Below are 26,136 nucleotides of genomic sequence, written 5' to 3'. Positions count from 1 at the left end.
CCCTGCTTGCTTCTTATTCTTCGTCACTGGCTCCTTCCTTCAGCCTGCAACTCTGTCATCATCCTGTTTCCTTAAAGATATTGTTCATGTTCTGACCTCCACTGATTTTGGCACCCCATTTTTCTTCTTTCCATCACAACTTAATTTTTCAAGGTCAGTTTTTGATCCTTACCTTGATTTCTCTTTTCAGCCTATTAAGGTCAGTCCTCTGCTTCCACTGTTCAAAAAGAAATGCCTTCTCAGAAGTTTGCAATCACCTCATAACTGCCCAAAGCAATAGCCCTCCCTCTCTCTTTCTTTCTTTCTTTCTTTCTCTCTCTTTCTTTTTCTTTCTTTCTTTCCTTTTTCTTTCTCTCTCCCTTTCTTTTCTTTTCTTTCTTTTCTTCCTTCCTTCCTTTCTTTCTTTCGTTCTTTCTTATTTCTTTCTGTCTTTATGTCTCTGCCTCCCTCTCTCTCTTTCTCTCCCTTCCTTTTGCTTTCTTTCTTTCTTTCTCTCTCTCTCTCCCATCTCTCTTTCTTTCTTCCTTCCTTCCTCTTTCTTTCTTTCTTTCTTTCTTTCTTTCTTTCTTTCTTTCTTTCTTTCTTTCTTTCTTTCTTTCTTTCTTTCTTTCTTTCTTTCTTTCTTCTTTTCTCTCTCTCTCCCCCTTCCTTCCTTTTTTCTATCTATCTAACATCTATCTTCTACTATCATCGCTCATCTTTTTTTTTTTTTTTTTTGCAGTATGCGGGCCTCTCACTGCTGTGGCCTCTCCTGTTGCGGAGCACAGGCTCCGGACACGCAGGCTCAGTGGCCATGGCTCATGGGCCCAGCCGCTCCGCAGCGTGTGGGATCTTCCCGGACTGGGGCATGAACCTGTGTCCCCTGCATTGGCAGGCGGACTCTCAACCACTGCGCCACCAGGGAAGCCCTATCTTTTTAAACTTGGTGATATTCGGGACTGTTGACCTACTTCTCTTGACACTCCTCTTTTGGCCTCTGGGAGCTCGCTGGCTCCTGGTTCTCCTCTTCTCCTGTGTTTTTGTTCTCAAGCTCCTTTTCAAGCTGACTATTCTTTGTTCTACTCTTCAGTGTTGGTGTCCTTTTCTCTTCTCACTTCCTGTGCTCTCCTTGGATAATCTTGACCACTCACATGGTGGTAGCTATTGCCTATATTCTGTGTCCTTCCCATATTGTTCTTCAGTTTCAATCTCTCTCTGAGGTCCCCACACACTCTTTCAGCCTTCTCCTGGATTCTGCCACTGGGTTGTACTACAGTTACCTCAAATTTTGTATGTCTAATATAGAACTTTCTTTCTCACAACTATTGCTCTTTATGTAGTTCTTATTAAAATTGTTAACTACCTTTTGCCATATGCCCGTGTGAGTGCACTGAACACTTAACAATGAATTATTTTATTAAATTCTTGCGATAGTGTATTACCCCCAATCAGGAGATGAGGCAATTAAGGCTCAAAGATTTGAAGTATCCTGCCCGAGGTTGTCACACAACTTGTTACAAGTCCAGTAAGATGCAGAGGAAATACCTGAACCCAGGTTTTAAATATTTGAACATCTTTCTCCAACATCTAGCCTCTTAATCCCTATTGTAGCTCACTTGCTTTTGATACTTCCTTCTCCTTTGTGCCCCTAGGCTAGTGATTCTGAAACTTCACCTCCCATCAGAACCACCAGTAGGGCTTGTTAAAATGAAAATTGCTGGGCCTAGGCCCTAGAGTTTCTGATTCAGTAGGCCTGGGGTGAGGCCTAAAAGTTTGCATGTCTAACAGGCTCCCAGGTATTGCTGATGCAGATGCTGCTGGGCAGAGAACCAGTCTGGGGACCATTGCCCTGGACTAGGAGATCCTCAAATACTACTCATTATTTTCCCCTGAGATACTCTGCTACTCTCTTCATTCAGGCTTCAGCATCCCTTGCCTTGTCTATAGGATCCTCAATCTACGGCCATACCACCCTGAACGCGCCCGATCTCGTCTGATCTCGGAAGCTAAGCAGGGTCGGGCCTAGGTAGTACTTGGATAGGATCCTCAGTAGTCATCCTGTTTCTAAGTCTCTCCTTCTCAAGGCAACAGAGTAATCTTTCTAAAAATAGCCTCAAAAACCCGTTTTTATCATAAAAGCCTACTGTCCTTTTCACTTAATTCCCAGTGCCACTGCTTTAGTTAAGCCTCTCATCACTGCTTGCTTACATTATGGCAATATCTTTAAACCTGTTTCCCCTTAAAAGAATCCTCTATGCTGACACCAGGGTATTCTTTTTAAAACATTGGCCTGATTTTGCCATCACCTGATTAAAAAATCTTGCTGGCTTCCTAGAACTTAAAGGATGTCCTTAGCATGACATTCAAGATTGTTTGCAATCTGACCTCAAGCTGCTTTTCTTCCACTTCCTGAAACTATGTGCTCCAGCCTCACTAGACCTCACCATTCCTGGCATGCATTGTGCACTTTCACACCGTTTGCACGTACACCTAGACCTCTCCTTTTCTCCTCTCCTCTTCTTGGAAAACTCATACTTATGTAACTTATGAATATCCTGATCATCATATTAGATCAATTTTTACTCTGAAAAACGTGTGTATATGTAATAGCAGGGCTTTTGGTCTCTAACTACTAGAAACTAGCTCTGGGAGATTGCTCTCAGCAGGAACCAAACATCATCTGAGGATGTTTATTTTTAGTGTTTTTTGACAACAGGCTGTAGGCAGTCACTATCAGCGTTACTGATGAGCACACATGCTGCTCTGGGTGTTGGCTTAATGTTGTATCAGCAGGAACTATCTTCTATTTACAGCTTCAGGGGAAGTGTTATTGATGTTGGGTTGGCCCAGAACTGGTTTCTCTTTGCTCTGAGGGTGTTGACGAAACCTAAGATTGCTACACAGGGAAACTTTCAGCTTTTCCCCAGTGTTGGTCACCATTACAGGCTATGGGGAAATCACAGCCTAACCACAAATATCGGATGTTTGCCTTAATGGATCCCATATGAAGAAAGGTAATGTTCCACCACAGAATGCATGGAGGCTTCGGGCTTTATTTCATTTCTGTTTGTTTTTTAATCAGGAGGAATTTGAAAGACAGACTTCACGAGGATAGACAAGTCTCTGTTTGATAACAAGGTGAAAAACAATGTTAGCCTCATGATTGTCACAGGGCTTGGTTGGGCAACATCCCAACCTGAAGGCTCAGACATTTGTTGCTGCTGCAGCTCTTTCTCCTCCTCCCCCTCTTAGGTCTTTTCCTCCTTCTTCAAAGTTTCCTTTTTTTGACAGTCATTCATTGAATCATTGAATCACATTGAATGTGTAGTTTAAGTACCAGTGGTACTTTCATTCTGGGGCAACAACCCTGATTTAATCCAGAGGTATCTAAATAAAAATAGGTTTCTATAAAGAATTTTGTCAGAAGGTATATAATATACTCTATTGATAAGCATGTAAATCTCAGTATGTAGTTTTGGAAGGATTAATACTACTAATTATGTAAATAAAAATACAGAGATAAAATTCAAAGATAGTTATTAATAGGGGCAAGTGGCAGATAATTATTAAAGAATAGATTACAATAACTCCTTGTAAAGCCCTTACAAGATCTTTAGATAAAGGTTTCTTAACTCTAAACCTTTTAAGGATTATCAAAATACAAATCACACTGACATGTGACAGGCATTTCTCTATGTGGATGTATGAACAGCCACCCAACTAAGATATAACAAAGTGGAATTATTCATCACCCTTCAGAGTGTTGCTATTATATATACCCTTACAGCATAAACCTGGAACCATTTCTGACTTTTTTCTTTCCTTTGTGTCACAAAGGCATATCTGCTGCTTTCAACGAATTTTGCATAATTATAATTCAACTCAATCAAGCAAATATTTATTAAGTACCTACCGTGTTCCAGGAACCTGAAGCTAAAGGAGAATGTGAAATTGAAAAATGTATTTTGTGGTTGCATCCAGGAGAAAATGGTGAAGCAGGATAGGAAATAGGCTAAAAAGGGGCCTGATGATCCCTGTTTATGACATGTTTAAGAGTCCAAACTTGATCTAAGGGCAGAAGAAAGCTATTGCAGGATTCTAAGCAGTAGTGTGAAGATGACTCTGGCTGTATTGCAGAAGAGTTTGGAGGGAACGAGTAAAACCATTTAGGTTAATGTGATAATCTAGGCAAGAGAGAAGGTGTCAGAGAGAAGTTCTTGGCTTCGATTGGATGTATGGGGGGGGGGAGGAGCTTTGAGTGATGGCCAGATACCTGATTTGGGAGACTAAGTGAATGCTGAAGCTGATTATTATTTTTTTTAAGACTTTTTTTTTTAATGTGGACTATTTTTAAAGTCTTTATTGAAATTGTTTCAATGTTACTTCTGTTTTATGTTTTAGTTTTTTTTACGGCCATGAGGCATGTGGGATCTTAGCTCCCTGACCAGGGATCAAACTCGCACCCCCTGTATTGGAAGGTGGAGTCTTAACCACTGGACCACCAGGGAAGTCCTGAAGCTGGTTATTAGGACTGGAGACATAGGAGGAGTAACTAGTCATTGGTGATAGATAACGTGTCCAGTTTGAGTTTGATGTGCTTGGGCACATCTAAGAGGAGATGTCCAGTTGGTAGTTGGATGTACAGGCAGGGAGCACTGGAAATGGATTTAGGCGGGAGATACACATTTGAGAGCAATCATCCTGTCGACGAAAACTGAAGCCATAAAAAGAATGTGACTGCCCAATGAGAGTGTGATGGATGGGAGGAAAAGTCAGTCCTGGGTAAATCTCTGAAGAACACCAGTATTTAAAAGACAGGCAATGGAAGCAGATTCTATAACTAAAAATGTATGATCTTTGTCCAGGCTCTGCCCACATGTTATCTTGAACATTTAAAACTGCTATGTTATTTTTAATTTATTTTTAAAAGCTAACTTCTGAAATGACTGAGATTTTATGAGCCTAGAGATTTCCTAGCAGAAGTGACTATAAGCCTTGAATGAAAAGGGATATAAAACTTGCTGAGCTGCCAAAGGAAATGTTTAGTGAGTAAAATTAAACAGGATTCCATGAAATTGGGTTTACATAAACTCAAAATTTAAAGGGGCTAATGCTGGGTTAAGAGAAGGCAGCAGATATGGAAAATCTTTATTAAATCAGAAAATTGTAGATCTAGAAAGACCTTAGAAGTTAGGTTGTTTAAACATCTCCTTTTCACAAGTAGAAACTGAGACAAAGAGATGGTGAGGGATTTGCACAAATCAAGATTGGTCTGTGATTTCCCTAGACCAGTGGTTCTCAATGAGTGGTCTGGGGAACCCTAGGAAAACTTGATAGTTTTTCAGAGGCTGCACAAGGACAAAAATATTTTCATAATAATACTAATATTATTCGTCTTTCAATTTTTTTCTCATGAATATATTGTGGAGCTTTACAAAAGCCACATGACATGTGATAATACAACAGATTGAATGCAAAAGCAGATATGAGAATCTAACTGTCTTCTATTAAGCTAGACATTAAAGAGATCTGTAAGGGACTTACCTGGTGGTCCAGTGGTTAAGACTCCACACTTCTAAAGCAGGGGGTGTGGGTTCAATCCCTGGTCTGGGAACTAAGATCCCACATGCCATGTGGCATGGCCAAAAAAAAATAAAATAAAATAAAGATATCTGTAACCATATGAAACAATGCCCCTCCCCAAACTAAGTGTTTTTGTTTTGGAAAATATAGTTATTTTTCATAGAATTGTTATTTATGTAAATATATAATGGGTTTATTGTTATTATAATAATTACTCTTTTGGTAATATAATTAATGTCTTAAGACTATTGATACAATAAAATTTTTCAGTTTGAATTTCTAATGAGGTAAATATTGATAGATAGAACCTATATGGAGTCCTCATGAAGTTTTAAGAGTGTAAAGGGGTCTGAGACCGAAAAGTTTGAGAACCAATATCCTACCTTGGACTATAAGAAATATACAGTCATAGAGAAGTCATACTGGCAAATGTGGGATATATACACTTTGCCTTTATAGCTCTGGTAATGGGAGGGAGAAAATATGGGGAAAATTATTAAATTGGATTGTTGTATAAGAAAAGAAAGAGACAGACTTTTCTAGGATTAAATGTTCTGGAAATTATAAAAGTTGACCACGGGTCTTAGAAGAGAAGACAAGCCCTAGACAAATCCCAATAAAAAACATTTTCCAGGGTGCATTACATCTATTCAAGCTAGGAGGAAATTGGATTAGATTAAGTGTTGACTAAGTGTCATTAAAGATTAGAGGAAGTGAGAAAATCATAATTCAAAGAGTCATGTACCACAATATTCATTGCAACTCTATTTGCAATAGCCAGGACATGGAAGCAACCTAAGTGTCCATCGACAAATGAATGGATAAAGAAGATGTGGCACATATATACAATGGAATATTACTCAGCCATAAAAAAACCCAAAATTTAGTTATTTGTAGTGAGGTAGATGGACTTAGAGTCTGTCATACAGAGTGAAGTAAGTCAGAAAGAGAAAAACAAATACCATATGCTAACACATATATATGGAATCTAAAAATAAAAAAATGGTTCTGAAGAACCTAGGGGCAGGACAGGAATAAAGACACAGACGTAGAGAATGAACTATGGACTTGAGGACACTGGGAGTGGGAAGGGTAAGCTGGGAAGAAGTGAGAGAGTGGCATGGACATATATACACTACCAAATGTAAAATAGATAACTAGTAGGAAGAAGCCGCATAGCACAGGGAGATCAGCTCGGTGCTTTGTGACCACCTAGAGGGGTGGGATAGGGAGCGTGGGAGGGAGACGCGAGAGGGAGGGGATATGGGGATATATGTATATGTATAGCTGATTCACTTTGTTATAAAGCAGAAACTAACACACCATTGTAAAGCAATTATACTCCAGTAAAGATGTTAAAAAAACAAAAGATTAGAGGAAGCAACCTAAGTGTCCCTCAACAAATGAATGGATAAAGAAGATGTGGTATATATCTTGTTGTATATACAATGGAATACTGCTCAGCCATAAAAAAGAATTAAATTTTGCCATTTGCAACCACATGGATGCACTTAGAAGGTACTATGCTAAGTGAAATAAGTCAGACAGAGAAAAACAAATACTATATGATATCACTCATATGTGGAATCTTAAAAATACAACAAACTAGTGAATATAACAAAAAAGAAGCAGACTCACAGATATAGAGAATAAACTAGTGGTTACCAGTGGGGAGAGGAAAGGGGGGAGGGGAAATTTAAGGGTAGGGATTAAGAGACACAAACTATTACGTATAAAATAAGCTACAAGCATATATTGTACAGCACAGGGAATATAGCCAATATTGTATAATAACTATAAATGGAGTATATCCTTTAAAAATTGTGAATCACTGTTTTGTACACCTGTAACACATAATGTTGTATGTCAACTATACTTCAATTAAAGAAAAGATTAGAGGGAAAAGTAATTTATTGTACTATGGTATTTATATTCTTTTAAATCAAGCTCTAAACTTTGTATCCTCTTAAACTAATAGTAGTCAATATTTATGTTCATCTGTTTTGAGGCATTCTATTTTTAGAGAAAAGGTATAATTGAGTGGAAAGCATGTAATAATCTTTGACTCAGTGAAGCTTGTGAGGGTCAGTGTTCAGACCATGAAGTTGTGACACAGGCAGTTGTCCTAGATTGTATCAGCCCTTCAGAAATAGTAGGGGAGAAATACATTACTATGTCATTCATTCATTCAATAAATAATTAGGTGTCTGGTGTCTGCCAAGCTGTAAGACCAAGCCTGCAAAGGTAGGCTTAAGGAAAGATTGGCTTAAAGAAAGATTTGTCTGACAGCAATATGTGCAACAGCCAGGGGTGGGCACAAGGATTGGAGATGAGGGATTGGAGCCTAGTCAAGGCTGTCATTCCCAAACCTGGGGGGCAAGTTAAAAACACAGCCCTACTAATACAGACTTCCTGTGGGAGGAAGACAGAAACTTTAATTTTGAAAGCCCCCTGTGAAGTGTGCTTGTAGCCAGGATTGTGACCCAAGAATGAAAGGGCTTTTCCAAGGAGTAAAGGGGGTGAAGAAATATGTCAGCAAGGACTGCGAACTAATGCATAAACCATGGCTTTGAATGGCTAGAGTTCCATATGGAGATCATTTGGCATGACACTGATAGCTGATTCCTACAGTCAGTCTTGAATTTCACATTAGGAGACAGGCAAAAAAAAGCTCTCAGTTCTGCTCAATAAAAAAGGCTTAATTTAAATGTATCAGCCCTTCAGAAATAGTAGTCAAGGAAAATAACAAGGCTGTACACATCAGAATGAAAACACTTTTTCCTGTAGATAGAATATTTCTAAGTTAATAAAACAGGAGTAAAGCCAAGTGACTTGGGTAATGACCTTTTAACCAAAGGCACTGAATACTTTACTAGTGGCTAAAACATGCCCATTTCCAACTTGCCTGGCTAGAGCCCAGGGACAGTCAAGTTTTGATGGATTTCACCGAATATAATCTACTTTCCCAACTTTTCTTTCAGTTCGAAACCCAGAAGGACAGATAAAGCTTTATTCCAAAGGAGCAGACACTATTCTGTTTGAAAGACTTCATCCATCCAACGAAGACCTCCTGACCTTGACGTCAGACCATCTCAGTGTAAGTGCCTCTGTCATAAGGTTAGCACGGTGGCCCTTTGGCTGCTTCCTATGGTTAGGTCTTATTTTTAAAATATCAGTTAAATGATCTGACTTCTGAAATAGAAAGCATGTGAAGAACGGTTCCACAGGAAACTGTGCCAGTGAATGTTTAGAAGCTGGCACGTGGACTTACCCCCTACCCTGCTGAGAGTCTGGTCGGTCTCACCGCAGGTGGATTAACACACAGCAGCTGAGAAGTAGCCACTGAGTGTGGGCTCCTGAACTCCGGCCAGAAGACTCAAGACCCCAAGGGTAACCTGCTCTAACTTCCCTACAGCTGGGGACTGTTTCACTGGGTGACTGGACTGGTTTAGGGAAGAGGAACAGGAGGGTTGCTTTCCCTTGGGTTCTGATGTGTCTGGTACTAATGGAATCTCTTATGGTTACCTCCAGGGAATAGTTCAGGGTCGTGTTTATATGGTGAGGGGGAAATAATCTCTGTAGCCAACTTTCTCCTCTAAGGGTTCTTTTATTCAGGTCATAAATCATGATGAGTCACTAGTGTTCCCTAGGTTGAAGTTACCAAATGCATATATCCTAAGACTATGCATAGTTTCTTTCCAAAAGCTTTGTAAAGGGAGCAGGGATGGTCTTTGGCACACCTTTTTTTTTTTTTTGCAAAAGAGTAAGGGTCTATGAATTAATATGAACATTATTTGATTTAAATCTGAGATTCAAGGCTCTTTCTATCTGTTTGAGGTTCTGTTTAACCCAATATGAAATGTAAGGGCAATTGCTCAAAACTCTTATTTCCTCCTTGGTTTCTCTCCTTTAAAAAACTATTGAGGAGTGGGATGGGGAGGGTGGGAGGGAGATGCAAGAGGGAGGGGATGTGGGGATATATGCATACGTATAGCTGATTCACTTTGTTATACAGCAGAAACTAACACAACTTTGTAAAGCAATTATACTCCAATAAAGATGTTAAAAAAAGATTAAAAATTTTTTTAAACTTCCAAAAAAAGAAAGAAAACAACTATTGAGGATTCATTTTCTTTGCCAAGCCGTATATTTAATATAAAACATTCCCTGAATCTTTAAACAAACAAACAAACAAATAAAAAAACTCTGGCTGACTTTAAGTTTAAAGAATGATGGTCTGGTAATATTGGTTACAAACATAGCTATTGTTTTTGTCTTTCCAATAGAGCATTCTTGATTTTCTTTTAATCTTTTCCAGAAGGCTAGCATGGTCTTTTAATTTTTTTTTTTTTTATGGAAACAACATTGGAATCATAAGTATTTGATTTTGCCATTGCTCAAACACCAAGGCCCTGGATTTTCATGCTAAAGTATGGGAAGCCAAATTTGATCGTTTTATATTTCTATGCAAAAGATTTATTTTCCAGGTAGTATCAATTTGACTTGCTTTCGCTTCATTCACTTTATTCATTTTGACTTCTAAATTCTGCGGTTTTAAATTTATATTTAATTATTGATTTTTGAATTGTTTAATGATAGGAAACGACCTTGTTCAAGTGTTCATTTAGAATTCAACTTGTGTTTCGTGCACTAATTAAATAACTTAAATCATCTGTCCCCTTTTGTAGTGTCATCTTAGAGTTGATTCACTGCTGTGCAGAACAAAGAGAAAGGCACTGTAATGCCAAGTGGGGTTGCAAGGGAGATGCAAGAGGGAGGAGATATGGGGATATATGTATACATATAGCTGATTCACTTTGTTATACAGCAGAAACTAACACACCATTGTAAAGCAATTATACTCCAATAAAGATGTTAAAAAAAAAAAGTTAAAGTCAAAGAAGTGTTTGTGCAAATTAAGAGGACAAAAGATCCTTATAAAAGGCAGTAACTAGATTTTCAGATCAGTAGGGGACCCAGTGGTGGTCTTGGAGGAGGGCTTGTACAATGTGATTGCAATATCCAAAGTGCTACCAACTGCCTACGAGATAAATTTGGATAATTTTTCTCATGGTCTCTCTGGGCTAAACCACATCACCGCAGTATGCACTGACTTTTCTTTCCATTTACCTAATTAGGGTGTGTCATGGTTTAATATATGCTTGATTGCAAACCTGTGTCTGTCTCATAAGCCAGAACACAACAGAGAAGACATGCTCTGTGGCAGTGCCCAAAGGAGCAGAAATGGTTATGAAAACGCTTTCAGTGTGGAAGCCCATAAAATGACCACCAGAGGCCTAGGCAAAGTGGGAGGTTTTTAGCATTTCCCCAAGCATTCAACATATGTTTCTAGCTATTGCAGCTGTGTGAAACACTTAGCAACTACCAGCCTCCTATTTTTATTTATTTATTTTCATGTTAGAAGCATAAAGCACTAGAGGTATAATTTAAGATTGTTGGCTTCCTGAGACACTAAATGAAGAGTATCATCCTCTGATAAATTTGACCTATTATTAAATACTAACTCCATAGAAAATAGTTTCTAGAAAAATAATGATTTTTTAAAAAACTAACTGGACTTGACTGTCTCTTTAAACTTTCAAACAGTTTTATTATTAAAATTAGGCCTTAATATAGCAAAAAAAGATTTACAGAAGTTCTAGGTTGAAAAGTAAAAGTCAGCCTCCATTTCTAGTACTACTTCCCAGAAGCGAGCATTTATATTAAACTTTTCTGCCTTTCTCTCTCACTTTTCCCCAAGAGTTATTATTATAACTTTAATTTATATCCTTAAATTTCTATCACCTGACATCTATTTATTCATCTATTATTGAATAAATGTATTTTATTATGGAAAATTTCAAACATAAACTCAAGTAGGACAGAGTTAATTTTAGATGTGGCTGTATTATTAGGAGGAAGGTGACAAGATTTTGGTGAGATGTCATGCTGCAGCCCCTTGAGAGAGCCTCCTACCTTTGATTTGAGAGCTATGGCTCCTCTGAGGGTTCTTTCTTCTCCCCTAAAAGCCAAGGGCCATAGGCCTTGAAACAGGCTGGGTCCCTCACATTACCAGCAGTGCTTCCTTCAGGCAGGGGATAGGTTAGAAACGAATATGTTGCTTCAAATTGTTATCTCAAGTCATGGGCACCATTGATCACCTCTCAACTAGGACCCTTCAGAGGGCATTTCAGCAGTCTTAAGGGGGAATGCTAGGTCCCTTGAATGTTTCAACCAAAAAAGACACAAAATAAAAATATCATCTCCCCTTTCCAAGGGGATTAGAAAGTTGGAGGTCAGGATGAGTAAGTAGTGCTCTTGAGATAAAATAAATTTGAGTGCAAAACTTCTTACCTATTATTGTCATTGTTGTTTTATTGCTGTGATTATTGCTTTGGGATGGTTCCTAAGTCTCCGTCTGCCCTGGCAGGAATTTGCAGGAGAAGGCCTTCGAACCTTGGCCATCGCATACAGAGATCTGGATGACAAGTACTTCAAAGAGTGGCACAAGATGCTTGAAGATGCAAACGCTGCCGTAGATGAGAGGGATGAACGGATAGCAGGGCTGTATGAAGAAATCGAAAGGGATTTGATGGTATGAGTTTAGAAGCATGATGGTTTGTGTTTACAGAAGGGATAATATGTGTTTAGAGATCTAGCATGGGAATAATCCATTGGCTAAATCATCTTGCACACAGCAGATGTTACTCTTTCAAACAATGAATCATGCTTTATATGTTGACTTTGAGCTTGCCACATGTGGCCAGAGGATTATTTCTATTAACAGTAGCTTGTGCAATTGGAAGTCCCCCAAGAGTAGAAGGTAGTAGACTCCCTATTCTTTGTCAGCCTCTGGTATGTCATGTTTTGTTTGATGTTATGTGTGGTGTTTTTTTTTTCCTCCATGCTTTATAACCCACCTTTTTAGAGCAGGGAAACTTGCCATGAAGAGTGGGGCTGTAGCTGTAAACCATCCTAGACCCATGAGATTCTGATGATATCTGTACTGTCCAGAGTGTGATATATTCTAGAAACCACTCTTCCCTGAGGCCCTAGTGGCCAGAATGCTTAGCTATTGTGAGGCATTAGGGAGCACACCTTGCTCATCTTTGGATGAAATGTTGCACAAGAATCTTCACTTTTTAGTTTATGGCATCTGATGGTTTGTTAATTTAAGAGAATGGCTCTAGTTTTTTTGTGATCCTGACTCTGAGATGAGGGCTCTCCTTTGTACCCTTCCATGTTAATATAACTGGGGGATTCTTAAGTCCTTAGAAGTCCATATTATCATATTATCCTAATATGTTATCTGAGCATATCAGATCCCTCAGGTAAATTCTAACTCCCAGGATCTCTGCACTAATCGGAATGCCCATCAGTTGCCTTGATTAGGGAACCTCCTTCTAGGGTCCTTCCCAGCCCACCTCTGTACATAATAGGATGCTTGTTATATCAGTGCATCATACGCTCCATCTTCAATTCATGTCCCTTGACCTCTAAACTCTGTGATTGAAAGCTGTGGATGTTATGGGTATTTTTTCATGCATTAACGTGAGGTATTCTTTTTTAATGAAGCTACTAGGTGCAACTGCTGTAGAAGATAAGTTACAAGAGGGTGTTATTGAAACGGTTACAAGCTTATCACTAGCCAATATTAAGATCTGGGTCCTAACAGGAGACAAACAAGGTAATTTGAAAATAGATGATGATGTTTTGACAAGGGGGCAATAATTTCTGTGGTAAAATTTTAATTAACCAGAAAGCTTAATTAAGGAGACATTTGCCCGGTCCTCTGCATAGGAAAGAGTTGAAATACAAAAAGGAAAGCTCATATATTGCAAGAATTTACTATCAAACTAACAAAATATCTTCTATAGTATACCCTGTGGCCAGCTGAGTTTCAGCTCAATTGCCTCTTAAAAATAATAGTTATACCCGTAGGCAACAATGGTATTAAAAATGTTGAACTATTGGTTTGTATGTGCACTGCTCCTGGTTAGGAGAGGGAGTGGCACAGCTCTGAAGCAGGACATTGGAGACCTCAGCATTACTTCTTTAGTTTCTTCATGGTAGGAAGGTTTGGGAATCTTAGAGGAGGGGTAGGCTTTGGAGAGTCTCAAGGAAGCAGCTGTTTATCAGCTGGTATGGAAATATTTTGGTATTTTAACAACTACCACAGCTGTACCAGTGCAACCTGGCTGATTCCAGGACTGCCCATGCAGTTGTACAAGGAGAGCTGACCCACTTTCAGGCATGACAATATGCCAAGTCATCAGAGAAAGAGTCATTATGTTCAGAATACTGTGTTTCCTAAGAAAGAAAAGGGGATCAATACCTTTTGGATCTATTGCTAGCAGTGGTTAAAACAAAAATGATTTTCTGCTGGGCCATCAGTGGACCAGAAATATTCAGTTAAGTGGCACACATGTTTTTAAGATTCTATCTAACTTTTTTAGAACATTGGAGTATTTGCAGATATGATAAATCAGTTCTCTATACGTTTACACAAATCACTGATTACAAAAGATAAACCATAGAGAGTCGAGCTCTGTGTTGTGTTATTAGACTTCCTAGAGTTTGATGTTGATCAGTGGGTACAGCTGTTCAATTAGTTATGAATATCCACAAGTTTACTGTTTAGCTTTCATTTCTGTGGTTTCTACAAAGGACATTGTGAGGTTTTATCAGTTGTCTTCCTTGACTTAGGACAAACCTAATGATTCTATAGAATTCGCTGAAGTCTAACGACTCAGTAAAATTAGAATCAGATGATTATATTGCAGATGAAAGGGGGTACTTAACTATCCCAGGCTCCATTTCTACAAAATTAGAGGAAGGTCTAGTCAATATCATGTAATACTCTAGTTATCTAGTAGCAGCAGTCCTGGTTTTTTTTGAGGTGATAGCCAAATTCCAAATTTCTATTCACTTAATGGAAATATGGCAATGTTGCATGTGGAAGAACTAAAAAATTTTGTAAGATCATTTTTGCTGTTCAGCTGAACTTTTTGTGAGTTTTTTTTCAATTTGTCTATTATATCAGATTGAATAATAGCTAAGTTTAGTATTTCAGCTCTCTAAAGGCAGTATTTGAGACTTCTGGTAAAAATTTTTAAATGTATACATTTTACTAATCACAAGATCTTGGGATATTTTCATGAGTACTCATTTTGGGAATCAAAACGTTTTTTTAAAACTAGATGAGAATGCTGAGGATTCACAGATGTTGCTATTTCTCCATGGATTTAACAAATCTTTGAATTTCTCCCTGGGCTTCTTGTATTTCGTCACCGATCATGCTCTCTTTGAAGTTAAGGAGGCCTGTAGGCTATAAGGAAATAGAGCAAGGGCCTCAAAACTTTTATGAAAAGGTACTTATGTTATTAAGTAATGTTCTAACTGAAGTCGACTTTATTATGTATCAGAAACTGCCATCAATATTGGCTATGCCTGCAACATGCTGACTGATGACATGCATGACGTGTTCATCATAGCAGGGAACACAGCTGTGGAGGTCAGAGAAGAACTCAGGTAAGTGCTAGAGGAAGGAGGAAAGGAACAGAGGGAGGGGAAGGGGAAAGGAAAATCTGATAGTTGAGAAAGAGGAAAATCCCCTTTGAAGAAGAACATTTTAAAAGTCTGCCTAATTGTTTCCCCAGAACTTCAAAAAGTGCTGTCTTATAACAATTTTTGCTTGCTGGCGCTGGTAGGAGCTTCTCTAAACTCAGCCCACTCTGGGTCTGGCCAAATGGCTTAGAGGCCAACTGCTTTGCCGCTTTTGCTACAGTCTCGAGGGGCTAACACAGCCACCTCAGCACAGCAGTGGGGCACGATGGGCTTCCTTCACGTGCCTCCATCGTTTAACTTTTGTTCCTGAACTTTGAAAAGAAAGGAAGCCTTAACTGTCAGCACCCCACTTGATACTTATAGATGAAATCTCCCAACCGTTTTACATTGCCTTACTCACTGTAGAAAATGGCTGTATCATGCTGGTTAGAAGCTATGACTGGAGACTGCATATGAGTTGGGAAATCTCATGATTACTGACATAATTTTATTATTATTATTTCTATAAGTTTAACAAGAGAGTCCATAGGGTCTATTGGGAAAATATTAACAATTTATTTAATAATTAATAGTAATTAAAATTTTTACCTCAAGAAAATCTTTTTCTTTAAATGACTTTTTGTTTTGGGGGGAATTTAACTCTTGCTGAAGGAGGATAGATGTAAACAGATCAAGATTCTAACGAGCCTATTGCTAAATGCTTTGAGATAGTGCCTGGGACCCTATGGTAAGCAGTAGACATGTATTCTCTTGTTTCATTCTCAAAGCAACCCAGTGGAAGGTGTTATCATTATCCTTGATTTACAGATTAGGAAGTTGAGACACACATAGGGTAAGTAATGTGCCCAAAGTTTCACAGCTAGTCAGTGGTTCAGCTGGGGTTGAATCTAGGCAGCGTGGCCCCAGAGCCTGTGCACCCACTCACTTGTGACGTGTCTCTCTAAACACACCTTGGGTGTATTCTTACTCTCCTTAAATAGCTAATATAAAAAGTGCAGTCGTTGAGGCACATGGCTGCTTCACTTGAGGTCAGACACCAGGTTAGCAACTAGAGCAGAATGGATTTCAGGGAGAGAGAGCAGGTGTAAGAGGAAGAGTACAGGCTCTGTGTTAACTGGAGCCAAGTTGGAATCTTGTCTTCATGCTCCTGGCTGGCTAAGTGACTTTTGAGATGCTATTTAACCTCTCTTTGTTTGGTTTCCTCATTTGTAAAATGGGAAAACACACAAATACCTACCTTGTAAATTATTTTATTTGGGGGATTAATGTAAGAACATAAAGCTTTATGGCTATTCAATGAGCATCCTTCTTGCCTTCCCTCCTCTCTTTCCACTCCCTCCCTTCCTCTCGCCCTCTTTCTTCAGCCATTGTTCTCAATCTTTCCACCAAAAAGGACTAATTTTTAAAAATATTTCCCCAATAGACCCTATGGAGTCTATTATTAAAATCATATCAATAATAATAATAAAATTATATCAGTCACAGTTAATTAGATTTCCTAATTTTTATTTGGCAAAGACACACATAATCTTCAGTCACAGCTTCTAACCAGTGTGATATAGCAGTTTTTTACACCAGGTTGATATAAGGTAGCTGAAAGGAAAATAAAACTTTAAAAACTTAGGGAGTCTCTACGTTCTTATCATAGAAAATTCTACACTTTTCATTAACCTTCTTAAGACACTGAAAACAACATGCTGACTCCCATTGCAAATTTTATGGATCCTCTTCCTCTGTTGATTACATTGAATAACAATATTGCAGGTTGATGGGACAGCACACACAAAGGCATACAGACGTGAAAGATATGTTATATTCCAGGAGCAACCTGTCAAGTTGTAGCTGGAGTGTACTACAGAGTTATGGGCGGGGATAATTTTTCAGAGATGAAGTGGTGATAGATTGAGTGATAAGCCAAAGTGAATATACTTTATCCTGAAGGTACTGGATGGATGGAGAGGACTTCTAAGCAGAAAAGAGACAAATCCAATTTTGCACTTTAGAAATAACACTGTAGTGGCAGGATAGATGGAGTATGTTTGACAGAAAATGAATGGGATGGGGAGATGGATGAGGAAGCTGTTGGAATACAATACTCAAGTTTAGGGATGATGAGGGTCGAACTAAGGCAGCAAGGTGGTAAGAACGGGCAAGGAAAAAGTGGAATGAAATTGATAGCTGTTTCGGAGGTAGAATGGATAGGACTTGGAATTCGACTTGATGTGAAGAGATGCAGAAGGAGGCTCTGTCATTTCTAGCTTGTCTGACTTCACAGCCTGGAATACACTGAGCTGCGCAAGAAGAGAAACTCATTAAATTTTCTAAAACTGAACTTGAACCCCTTTTCTGCCTGATGACAGAACAATTAAGTTAGGCACTCTGGGTAAATTTAGTTCACGTCTAGGATGTGCAATTGCCTTACCTGTCACTGATCCTCAGCGTCTATCCTGTGGCCTCTGGCACTTCCCATTTCTGTGTCCCTGTCTGGTCCCTGGTCTCTGGGTTGCTGGCTGTCCCTGTTGGCTGACTTCCGCATCCTCCTGAGGAAACATGGAAGTTTAGGGGCTCTTCCTTACCTCTCTGTGTCTGAGACGTGCTCTCACATGATTACCTCTCTTTCTTCTACTACCCTCCATGTCACTATGCTTCAGTGGCAACGCGTCCATACTCAGATTCCCGAAAATTTATCTGAGAATTCCATTATCCACTCCCAGTCCAGGGTGTGGGTCAGCACCCAGGCTTCTTTTAGGGATTCACGAGCATCTAACCTCCTCTTCAAAGTCCCTCTCCTCTAGGCTGGATGGGAAATGGAGAAAAGGAGTCATTTTTTTCTAGTCTGTTGCTTAGGGCAACAGTTTATGCCCTGATTCCTTTAAGGATTAGTTTTTTGACACTTGAAGAAACTTTTCTCTTCCCTCTCAAAAAGCCCAATGAGTGGAATTCCAGATTGCTGGAATTCAGGATGACAATGCTGCTATGAGTTTCAGGAGTCCATTTTGGTACTCAGAAAACAAAATCTTGACTCTTTTGTTTTCTCTGTATTTGGCCCTGTCAGATCCCCCGAGGCAAGGTATGTTTCTGAGTAAACAGAGAGGGTCACCTGTGGTGGCCGTGGTAATTGCAAGGGGTGGGGAACCGAAGTTAATTTCTCAAGATTTTATCCAGCCACATGTGGTTGACTAAGTAGGTGACATAACTGTCATTACATGGAAGGAATGTGGAGAAATATGAATTCCTATATACTGTTGTTGGGAGTGTAAGTTGGTAGAAACTTTCTAGACGGTGAACTAGCAATATATTTCAAAATTATGTATGTGCACAGTTTTGACCCAATGATTCTTACTTCTAGGAATTGTCCTTAAGAAAATAAATGGACAAATGTATGTGTGTGTGTACGTGTGTGTGTTTGTATACATACATACATATTGTGGCATCGATTATGATAATAGAAAATTAGAAATTGCTCAAATACCCAGCCACAGGGATTTTGTTAAGTACTATGATATATAGATGGAGTGAGATACTATCCAGTCTTAAAAGTGATTATGTGTTTTTTGACATTGGAAGATGTCCACGATATATTTAAGTGAAAAATGAGTCTATGAAATTTCATGCATAACATTATCCATTTTTTTAAAAAAGTATATATGTATCTATGTATGTATACGTATAAAACACTATACATCTATATCCATATCTACCTACCTACCTCCACATCAAGTTCTTGAGAACATATACATACAGTTGTTCTCTCTTGGTGATACAATTATGGATCATGTTTGCTTTCTTCTTTATGGCTCTTTGTGTTATCTGAAGTTGTAATAGTGTCCATACAATACTTTTACAATTAGGAAAAAAGCCAAAAGATTATCTCCATTTTTTTTAGTGAGGAGGGAAAAAAGTAAAGATTTTCCATCTAGACTAATTCTTTCAGGACTCTTGAGGCCACCTTGTTTAACTTGCTGGCAAATAATGTTTATTTCAATTCAGATTTGGAGATTACCCCATTCTGAGACTCTACAACAGAGAGGCAATGAATGATAGAAAATTCTGTATGAGAAGAATCAATACATTTATAGTATACAGTTGTTTTATGTTATGGGGAAAAAAGAGCATCCAAGAAAAGTTATTACTGGAGGTGCTGCTCTCTATAATCCTAATCTTGGCCACTTATATCTAAACCCATGGCTTTGGGGATGAAATATTGAAATGATAAATTTACACCACTCAATTTTCTTGTGTTACACCTTTGAGTTCAGTGGGTTAGAGTTTTGCTTTTTCATGCAAAAACATTAAAAAGAAGTATCAGAAGAAGAGGATATAAGTGATAGTAACTATTGGGAGGAAATGACCTAAATGCTCATATTTAAACCTGTCAAATATGTTTCAATTATTTCATAAACATTGATATGTAAGTTTCATGCATATCATGCATGCATACAGCTTGTTTCAAATTTAATGTCATGAAAATGTTTTAGACACATTGAGTCCTGGGTTAACTTTGCTGCCATAGCTGCTTTAGTATTCAGGGCATGCCCAGAAATCTACAATTAAACCCTGTTATGCTTTCTCCAAATATTACTGCATTGATTACATTTCTTCAATACATATGTCTTCTGCCCAAAGAAAAGCAGACTGAGGATGTAATTTTGCTTGGGCTGACAAGCAAACCCATTACATGTTTCATTTTTGTTGCATTGAGCACATGTTTTATTGTTAGGAAAATTAATTAAACCATGAAGTGACTCTACTGCTTCTGAGTAGTATCCTAGTGATATACCTAGGAACTGACATTTCCTCTTTAATCAACAAAATACATATTGCATTTTTTGCACACCTACTTGATGGAAAGTTATTGTTTGAATGAGCAGGGTTCATAAATGCAAATGGCTCCAGGGCCAGGCAGGAAATATTAGTTGTGTGATCTGGGCTGTACAAGGCATTATGGAATGTTTGGGGCGTTGGTGAAGGTGAACAACACGTTGTCCATAAATTCATACAGATTCTTTTTAGACATTATGCAGGCCAAACAAAATGCACCTTGTTCCTAATTCTCAATTTCTAGTCACCCCGGCAAAATGTTTTAGTAAGTTTAGTTTCTATCATAAATTGTAAAATTTTAGAGTACTCACTAATATTGGAGACCTTCCAGTACAGCCTGGTACAGCTGCCTGAGCTTTCATAATGGTATCAACCAGTGTGATTCACTGGTATCATTCCCCTAGATTCTAATAAAGATACCGCTTCAGGGGTTGAGTATCTTATAGGTCACACAGTTAATAAGGGATGAAACTTGGGCTTGACATCAAAATTTCATGTACTTTCTCCCTTTCTCTACTGTTGGCAGGGTACTCTTTTACCCTAACTGGTGCTCTAGTGCTATGCCTTTTTCCCAACCTAGAGGCAGCCTGTGGCTAACTATGTGTAAACCTTTTGGTGCAGTAGACAGAGCGCTAGGAATTTGAAGACCTGGGTTCTCGCCTGGGTCTGTAACTGACTAATCAAGTGGCTAGAGGTCAGATAGCTCAGCTGTGGGCATATGAGATATCAGAGGCAGACCTTGGGCCTGAAGCCAGATCTCCAGGTTTCAAGCCCAATGCTCATATCAAAGTCAAAATTGTATTTGTCTAAACATGACGTCATGGTTTCCATCTATTTTCTAACAGGTCGTTTTAAGGTTTGAATATAGAGCGCCTTAAGACTGAAAAAATGACTCTTTCTCCTACCATCTCTTTTCTTTATAGATTGCATGTAAGCTAACGTGGGCCTAACTGTGCTTTGCTGTGTTTGTGGTGGCATGGGGCTGTGAATGCCAAAGTCGCCTCAACCGATAATACCTTTCTGCATGCCAACATTGTAACAGACTGCCCTTCATTACAGAGCTTGGAAAAATCAGGCACTCTTCTGTTTTAGCATTTGTTACTTGTATTCTGTAGTAAAGCATTGTGTATCATGCCTGCAAAAATGTATAATTCATATTCCACGAAGGGAGTTATGTGTCGCTTTTTCCCTCCTAATAAATTGTTTGGCGAGGACCAGCTGGTGTTTGAAGAGCTAAGTTCCAGGAAGAAAAAGAAGTGACAGCTATAGAGCATGGGCAAAGGGCTGGCCTGTTTGGAGGGAGTGCAGTGGGGATTTAAGCAGAGCCGGAAACACTGTCCCTTTTCTGCCCGGAAAAGGGTTCATGTGAGATGTTAGGAAGACAGTTTAGGGGAAAAAAATCCTAAGTAAATAGAATTTCAGCCAATACTTTCATGAACTTCACCCTTCTTTGGAATGCTTTCATTCTCTGGGGGAAAACAGAGTTTGAGTCATTTATACAGCAAGTGAGAACTTTACTGAAAAGGAAACTTCAGGAGATGTTTTGCCCTTTGGTGCTTTCTGAGGACCTAATTTATGAGCTCTGCAACATTGTCAGAGAAATGTTCATTTTGGAGGAACTTGTCTCTCTTGCTTTCTTCATTATATGGACTGTAAATTTTCATGAGTGTGAGGAGGATTCCCTGACATGATTATCTGATGCAAAAGCCCTGTATCTCCCACTTAAAACAATGATTTTTCATGTCTGTTCTCCCTCCCGCCCCCTTCCTTAACTCCCTAAACTTCACACATAGCACTCTGACTTTATAAATCTTTTTATTTGATTCTGCAAACTGATTGCTAAAACGTATAATATCATCTCTGGAGCCAAGGGCATGTAACCTTTGGGTTCTCTGGGTTGCTTAAATGCAGGATGTGATTTTGGTCCTGGACAGCAGAAGGAGATGTTGAGCCAGAAGATGTTTTTTTAAAAAAAACTTGTAAACAAATTAGTGTTACAATTTCAAATAATTAGAAAGCTGAGGGCTAAAATGACTGCTTTTTCCATTTGGAACTACCCTCTACACTTTGGTGTCTGTAGTGTCTTTCCCAGAAGATTTATTCTATTGTTTCGGCTGATGAGTACAATTTTCACTTAAAATATTCCATTATGTTATAATGACTATGCCAATTCAGTAAACGCCTTTATTTGTTTTTATTGTCAAACTTCTAAAAGATGTGCTTCTCAGAAGACTGCCGTTTTAAGTTGGATCATGTTACATTGTTCTACAAGTTAATTTATTTTATATACAGAATTCCCTGGAATTCCTAGAAGATTTCATCAATTGTCTTTAGTCTTTCCCTTTCCATTGTTTAACAACATCAGGTGCCAGATCAGTGGTTCTTAAGTCCGTGAAGCTCAGGTAACCTTATGTATCAAATTTATCAAGAGCACCTAGTTCAAGCCCAGCTCAAGATGATGATTTAGCCTTTAGGTAATCTAAAACGTTCGAGATGATCTGTTTTCCTTATGTTTACCCTCCTACTTCCTGGAATTTGCAAATTTGCTATGGTATCCCCATCGCAAAGAATTATCCAGCTAGCTTACTGAAACTGTATCTCATGCAGCAGTCTGTCTGAATAGTGATGAAATGAATTTACCTCTAGGCCAGTCTCTCCTTAGAGTTAATAGGTATGCTCTGTATACTTTGTTATGATTTGCCTTCCTCCCCTCTCCTTTAAGGAAAGCAAAGGAAAATTTGTTTGGACAAAACAGAAGTTTTTCCAATGGCCATGTAGTTTTTGAAAAAAAGCAGCCGCTGGAGTTGGACTCAGTTGTAGAAGAAACCGTAACAGGGGATTATGCCTTAATCATAAATGGCCACAGTTTGGTGAGTTTGCTTAAGGCTTTTTGTTCCTTTTTCTCCACCCCAATAATCATTTCTTTTGTGCTGTCATAATGAAATCTTTTTTTGTGTATTCAAAACAAATGACACTACTAGAAATAGGGCATATGCACTGATTTCCTGTTTGCAAAGGAAAGGGAAACTTCTAATATATATTTCATACATTATTGCTTGAACCACCACAGTGAAGGGGAGGATCTGAAGAAATACTGAATTCAGAGGATATCAATCTTGTCTAAATGACTACAGACCGTTTAGCAGTACTGTTTAAGTGCTTTTCTGAGGGAGAGTGTCACAGCTCCCTGTTGTTTAATTAAAATAATGCAACTGGATAGATGTATTGCAATTATTGCTCTTGCTAATGTTTGTGATTTGCAGAGCGCAACCTGACCTTCATATAATTACCACACCTAATTATTGCCATTAAGATACCTCTAGTGGTCTTTCTAAATAGCAGCATTTTAGAGCGATGCCAAACAATTTGCTTTGATTAGGAAATCTGGTTCTTGTCGTAATAGAATAAACTTGCATTGTACTTTTAATGTAGTTCAGGTTCCAAATCTTGAACAAATATCAAAAGCTCTTCTGAGTTTCTAATTTAGAAAACAAAAGCTCTGATTGTACTCCAGTGAAATTATCATTTATATGCACAAAGAGCTAATCTCACATCTTTCTCCGGCTTTGATGATCATTTTCCACTTTTGGGAGTTTGGAAAATAAACGTATCTTCTTGTAGACAGTTTCTTAGAGGACAAAAGAAGTTGGAAATGAGTATATTGTATTCCCCCCCTTGTGATCAGCTGTCTGTTAGTTCTTAGTGCTTAGAGCGTTATCCAGCTGGATTCCAGACGTAATGATGTGTTGCCTTCTACACCATGGAAAGTTACAGAGCTCAGTTGCAGGCCAAGCTTAGTTGAAAGTTTGTCCAGATGACACGAACTTCTCCTTTGCACAAATGAGCAGCAACTGAAAATTCTAAGCCTGTCAGCTGGGACTTAGAGCTGGCGGTCTTCAAGCTGAATTGCCCTGGGACCAACCACAATAGGGAAAGGGTCCCAAATGACTTGTGCTTTGACTTTCCCTCAGGCTCAAAGAGGCCAGTGTGTGGGCAGTTAGAGTACTAAGGTGATAGCACACAAGATTCTCTCTCTGTCTCTAAATCTGTTGAAAGAAAGAGCTAAGATAGACACTCTTCAAGAACCCCCTCAGCTTCAAAGCCTGAAGCTTATGAAACCATGAAATGTCATTTTTAATTTAAGGAGAATTGACTGTGTTTCTACTAGTATGGTCAGTTTTTTAAAAAAAAAATCATGATTCCAATTTGCTCAAATCTTGATGCTTTGCAGAATGTAATTGGGTCTTTCTTTCTCACAGTCTGTGTCTAGGTTTTTCACTTGTTGATAATAAAGAAAAAAGAAAAGAAAGAGATGGGAACCATTCTGAGCAAGACAGCCAGTTACACACTTTCTCTTTCAGAGAGGGTAATTATATTTGAGAAAGCTAACTCACAATTTCCCCTAAGAATTGTAGGCTTTGACACGAGAATTTTCTGCATTAGAGTCATGTTTTTATACTCATTTACCCATCCTTCCATTCATCCCATTAACATTCATTAAGCATGTCCAGGTCACTGTGCTAGAGGCTGAGGATAAGGATGTGAAGAGAACACAGTCCTTGTTTTAGGGATTGTCATCTGGTGAGAGCTAATCTCACAGTGGTATGACAAATACTATAAGGAGGAATGGACACAGTGCTTTTTTTGCGGTATGCGGGCCTCTCACTGTTGTGGCCTCTCCCGTTGCGGAGCACAGGCTCCGGACACGCAGGCTCAGCGGCCATGGCTCACGGGCCCAGCCGCTCCACGGCATGTGGGATCTTCCCGGACTGGGGCACGAACCTGTGTCCCCTGCATCGGCAGGCGGACTCTCAACCACTGCGCCACCAGGGAAGCCCGGACACAGTGCTTTGAGAGCATAGAGGCAAAGCAGCACATTTAGTTCCTCATGGGAAAATCAGGGAAGACTTCCTGGAGGAAGTGATGTTTTCAGGTAGAGGAAACAGCAAGTACAAAGGCACAAAGGCAAGAAAGAACCTGCCAAATTATGGAAACAAGCAACTTGGCCTGACAGGAGTAAAGAGTAAACCTGAAGGTGGTGGTAGAAGACAGACTCAAAAGGAATATAGGGGCCAGAGTGTGAATGGGCTGTGAACATCTCACTAAAGATTCATTCAAAGATAATGATGACTCTAAGTTTAGGTGGATTCCTGTTTTCTTTTCATGTGTTTATTAAATAATGTAGAGATGTTTTCTAGAAAAAAATTGTACTTAATTACAAAGGATTATGTTCTCTTTTTCAGTCCTTCTTTGGTATGTCTAAGAAGTGCAAGGGTGTAAATGGCTGGGGAACCCTGTCTGAGACACAGGTTGCATGCCACCCTTTGCACAGGCCTCTCTTGATTTCAGTCGCTATGTTCTTCAAGAGCTAATCTCCAGATCATCTGCTTCTCATTTGCTCTCACATTAACAACCACAACAAGAAACACTAAATATACAAAACAACAGTGAAAAGGAAACAAAAATGTCATCATGTAGAACAGACAAATCATCATTTTGTAGTTCATTCTAAACTTGGTGAGGTGATGGATTGGTTCTGGCCTTTGCTTTTCCTTATTTTAGTGGATTCCGGACCCTTTCCGGCATTCAACTGTATCTCTCCAATGCAGCACGATAATGTATCAAGGAAGAAACACAGGACACTGCGTCTTTTACTTTTATGGTAAACTTCCTTGGCACTAAGTAGGAGTTCAATACTCTTTTCTTTTGTTGTTTGTGTGGCCCTGAGTCAACAATGACTTGTTGAAGTGAATGAAACTGTTTAGAAATCAGCTGAGAAACAAGAAATCTGCTTCCCAAATGACATCTCTCATTTATTATTTCTCGTTCTGTTGTGGATTTAAAAAAAAAATAACGTAGGCCCATGCTCTAGAAAATGATGTCAAGAACGATCTTCTAGAACTTGCCTGCATGTGTAAGACTGTGGTTTGCTGCCGAGTCACCCCTCTCCAGAAAGCTCAAGTAGTAGAGCTGGTGAAGAAGCACAGAAATGCTGTCACTTTGGCCATAGGCGATGGAGCCAATGACGTCAGCATGATCAAAAGTAAGGGGACATTTGCTCAACGGGGCGTGCTGCAGACCTGGAGCTCCCAGGTTCAGCACTTGGCAATATGTAATGGAGATTGCATTGCAATTTAATTTTCCCAGTGTTTCTGAAATTAATACTTTTAGGGCTCAATTCATCCA

The 26,136-nt window shown here is 39.0% G+C and overlaps 1 protein-coding gene across 9 annotated transcripts in view; it reads left to right on the top strand.

The window, feature by feature from the left end:
- Positions 1–26,136, top strand: part of ATP8B4 (ATPase phospholipid transporting 8B4 (putative)) — a 256,643-nt gene that overhangs the window by 180,679 nt on the left and 49,828 nt on the right. For 7 of the 9 annotated variants that reach the window (XM_067746383.1, XM_067746372.1, XM_067746406.1 and 4 more), the window contains 6 exons: positions 8,544–8,659; positions 11,993–12,157; positions 13,138–13,249; positions 14,988–15,093; positions 22,673–22,820; positions 25,810–25,993. In XM_067746383.1, coding sequence (XP_067602484.1) covers positions 8,544–8,659; positions 11,993–12,157; positions 13,138–13,249; positions 14,988–15,093; positions 22,673–22,820; positions 25,810–25,993 — 831 coding nt within the window. The remainder of the gene's footprint in view (positions 1–8,543; positions 8,660–11,992; positions 12,158–13,137; positions 13,250–14,987; positions 15,094–22,672; positions 22,821–25,809; positions 25,994–26,136) is intronic. The other 2 variants (XM_067746423.1, XM_067746444.1) reach the window with 2 other exon arrangements.

The sequence above is a fragment of the Pseudorca crassidens genome, chromosome 1 (assembly GCF_039906515.1).
Source record: "Pseudorca crassidens isolate mPseCra1 chromosome 1, mPseCra1.hap1, whole genome shotgun sequence".
In the NCBI taxonomy this organism is placed as follows: Eukaryota; Metazoa; Chordata; class Mammalia; order Artiodactyla; family Delphinidae; genus Pseudorca; species Pseudorca crassidens.
The sequence above is the reverse complement of the archived record's forward strand: the minus strand, read 5'-3'. Positions and strand labels throughout refer to the sequence as shown.